This window comes from Mytilus californianus, unplaced genomic scaffold (genome assembly GCF_021869535.1).
Source record: "Mytilus californianus isolate M0D057914Y unplaced genomic scaffold, xbMytCali1.0.p SCAF_4, whole genome shotgun sequence".
Lineage (NCBI taxonomy): Eukaryota > Metazoa > Mollusca > Bivalvia > Mytilida > Mytilidae > Mytilus > Mytilus californianus.
Genome location: NW_026262690.1, coordinates 64,239,148 through 64,242,724, shown reverse-complemented (window position 1 = coordinate 64,242,724; position 3,577 = coordinate 64,239,148). Strand labels below are relative to the sequence as shown.

Genomic DNA, 3,577 nt, shown 5'->3' with positions numbered 1-3,577 from the left:
GTTTAGCACAATTAATTCGAACATAATAAAAACTAGTGGATATTGACAGGAATTGCTTAACCATTTGGAGCACAAACGTTTACCATCACCTCCACAACCTTAATTTTATTCTGTAGTTTTTTTGTACTTTTGTTTGTCTTTTCGTCTTTTTTTAAGTATTCATGATGTTGTCTCTTCTTTATCGATTTGATGTATCCAATGATTGTTCTTATTTTCTTTTGAATTAAAACGTGTTACCCAGTAACATTGTTATTTTGTTTCAAAATGTATACGGGGCCTTTTATAGCTGACTATGTGGTATGGGTTTTACTCATTGTTGAAGGCCGTACGGTGACCTATAATTGTTAATTTTTGTGTCATTTGGTCTCCTATGGAGAGCTGTCTCATTGACAATCATATCACATCTTCTTATTTATATATTTCCTTCGATTTTTATCAAAAGTTTACTGATTGTAACAACTTTTACATGTCATCCCTTCAATATATTATAAGTAAATGGTTAACAGAACAAATATATTTCATGTAAGATAATTTATTTTTACAACATAAATTAGAGTAAAAACTGTTATTATTTTTACAATCATATACAAGTATTGTTTGTGTCTTTTCACTAAATTAGTTATTTTCTCTAAGTTCATCATCATGACTGATTTCATATTGTTTTTGTAAGTTTGTGTCCTTGAAAATCACCGGAACTACTTATTCTCCATCTCAATCACTGTAATGCGACAGCAGTATTTGAATCCGTCTTAGGAATGTACACCAGTGGTACATTCCATCTCCAACTCTCTCTATCTCAAAGTCTTTTTACAGCAAGTTTTTTGCTATTCTAAACACTTTTTCAAGATGTGTAAAATATAGGTTTATCTCAGGGCAGAGATAAGTTCAAGTTCATCGTGCGAAAACACGTTTAAGCACATTGGTTTTCTTTTTTCTATATCTAATAGCGGCGCAGGCGACGCTTTCGAAGACATTCTGTACTCCCTCATTTGTAGCAGCAGAACATTTGTTGTAATAGTCAGCATTTATTGATTTCATGAAGTTTTGTCCTGCAGAGTCTGACACATGGTCGGTATTATTTTCATCACGCATGTCACTATGGGTAGCAACTAAAACAATTGGTTTCTTCTTATTGAGCTTTCTGACAAGTGGAATCCAAAAAGATTTGACGTTTTCAAATGATTCTTTGTCAACTGCACTGTAGCACACAACAATGACGTCAGATTCTGTTATTGTTTTGGATCTTGCTGATTGATCTTCATGCTGAAAAGATAAAGAGAAAAATCATAAGTAATTTGATAATATTGTGAATATTTAGTTTGGTGAAAAAGCTAACATTGGTTTCATATTTGTCTAATAAAATATTTCATCTTATTGATGAGAAGTCAATTAGTTAACTTTTGATATCTAGTTTGATGAAAATTTAAAATTGGTTAAAAAATTTTCATTTTAAAGATCTATCTATAATTAATCAATCACAAACGCATTATGTTTTATTAAAAAGATAGATATTTACCTCATAGATATTGACGCTGTATTTGTCACCGTACGCAGAAACAGACCCACTGGATGTTTCTGCAACTGTAGCCACATATTGTTCAGAGAACTGGCTTCCAGCAAATCTTTTAGTAAGACATGTCTTGCCAACCATTCCATCACCAACAACGGCACAGGAAACAGTGTTCTCGTTGCAAACCATTTTCGAAGTTGTTCTTCAAGTCTTTATATGTATTACGAGTAAGTAGATAGTCGTTATGAGAGATAGTTAAAATCTATGTCCCTTTTATAGATCGTTTGTCGTTCGGTCGGATAATTACATTGTTCCTAAAATCCCCTGCAAAGAAATAATGCTTTTGTTTTTTCGTGCACACTGTTAATATCAAATTTACCCCCCTGGAGTTACTACGTATATGTCCAAATCACTCTATGTGGTAGGAATAGGAAAGTATTTTGAAATTTCTAAATATTTACTTTTCGATAGGCGAGTTTTTCTCCAGACATAATAGTAATACGATACGGTGTTGGAAGAGAACAACATTTTGTTAACATCGTTTTATGTTTTCGTATGAATTATTGTTTTGAAACAGAATAACTAACACGAATGTTATGCTATGTTGAATTTTCAGTGTCAAAAAGCTTATATTATAAGTCAATACCCCTGAAATGAATTTCTTTTGTAATTCCTCTTTTCCTCTCGTTAGTTTCTACCTTGCACGGAGGGTAGCATGATAAATGGGAGGAGAAAATCTTTTCAATGTACTGTATTTTTAAAAATAGTTTTCGATGATTTCATAGTCCGATCTCATTTTTCAAAAATATTATAGCTTAATAATTTGAGTTCCATTGGCATATGTCATTGCTCAACTTTAACAAACATGCCTTTCAGTGCAGACTGTGTATGTTGTCTGTTGAACATATGAAGGAATTCATAATTGATAAAAGTAGAAGTCTGACATAAGTATAAAATTGCTTGCATATTAAGCTCAGGCAGTGATTTTTAAACGATGGAACATGTACATTCGTTGGTGTCTGATTAAAAACATATGGGTACAATATTTAGATGGTAATTTTTGCCATGTAGATGTGCAAATTTCACTTCATTTTCTGCATAAATGGGTTTTCAAATTACATACCGTTCACAAACGAAAATTTCTATTTAAAGTGGTAGATTCTACAAACTCCGATAGAATTTACATGTAATATGGTTTATATATGTATAAATAGAATGAAGATTGTTTTGTGGATTCTCATTATATGAGGGCCCACTGTCTGACCTTAAACTGGAATTCTACTGAAACTATATGCCGATGATAGTCCAAGTGGGGTTATTGAATAATTTTACCATCAAAATATATCGAATTACTCGTTTCCATTTTATTAGACTATCAGATATTATTAGCCCAACAGAAACTCTCGAATATCACCGTCGTGGCTTCAAACAAAAGGTGTATTTGCCTGATCAAAAACAATGTATATACCTACTGATTGACTAAAGGTGGTAAATATCTAGCTGGTTATCCTGGTAGGTGTTGTAATAGTATCCGTTTGTTCAATTTAGAAAACTACAGGGGGTTAATGTACATATATATTATATTTTGTTTGTGTTCTATCATTTTTATTCTGTAAATGGACTAGCGATGAGTTTTTTTAGGATATTCAGTGCAATTTTCAGTGTTTGACTATATTATAGTTTTATTTGAGTATATTATGGAATAATAGAATTGGAATTATTTGGTGTTTTTCTTATATTCATAGATTATTGATTTATCAATATCGATATTATCAATATCGATATATACATATATATCAAAACATAGTGATGATTTTTTTCTTACAATCAAAAGAAGATTCAGATGGATTTAAATATGTTTGATAAGCAAGTTTGATGAATAACTGTGTATTATACAAAAAAATTTCAACGGATTTAATCGTATACATTGCAGACCGCATTGCATTTGAAAACTGTTTGGTAATTCTATTTTACTCTCTAGTCTCCCTCGTTTTACCTAGAACATTTTTAAAGTTTGTATATATTATGATTTTTTTTATAAAAAGTATATAACTATTGTTATAAATA

The 3,577-nt window shown here is 31.0% G+C and overlaps 1 protein-coding gene across 1 annotated transcript; it reads right to left on the bottom strand.

Annotated features, from left to right (window-relative positions):
- Positions 1-516: 516 nt before the first annotated feature.
- LOC127738328 (cell division control protein 42 homolog) lies at positions 517-1,740 on the bottom strand. Its single transcript, XM_052249530.1, has 2 exons — positions 1,517-1,740; positions 517-1,263 (listed from the first exon to the last, which is right to left on the bottom strand). Exons 1-2 carry the CDS (start codon positions 1,697-1,699, stop codon positions 892-894), a joined length of 555 nt encoding a protein of 184 aa, XP_052105490.1. The 5' UTR covers positions 1,700-1,740; the 3' UTR covers positions 517-891.
- Between the last annotated feature and the right edge of the window lie 1,837 nt (positions 1,741-3,577).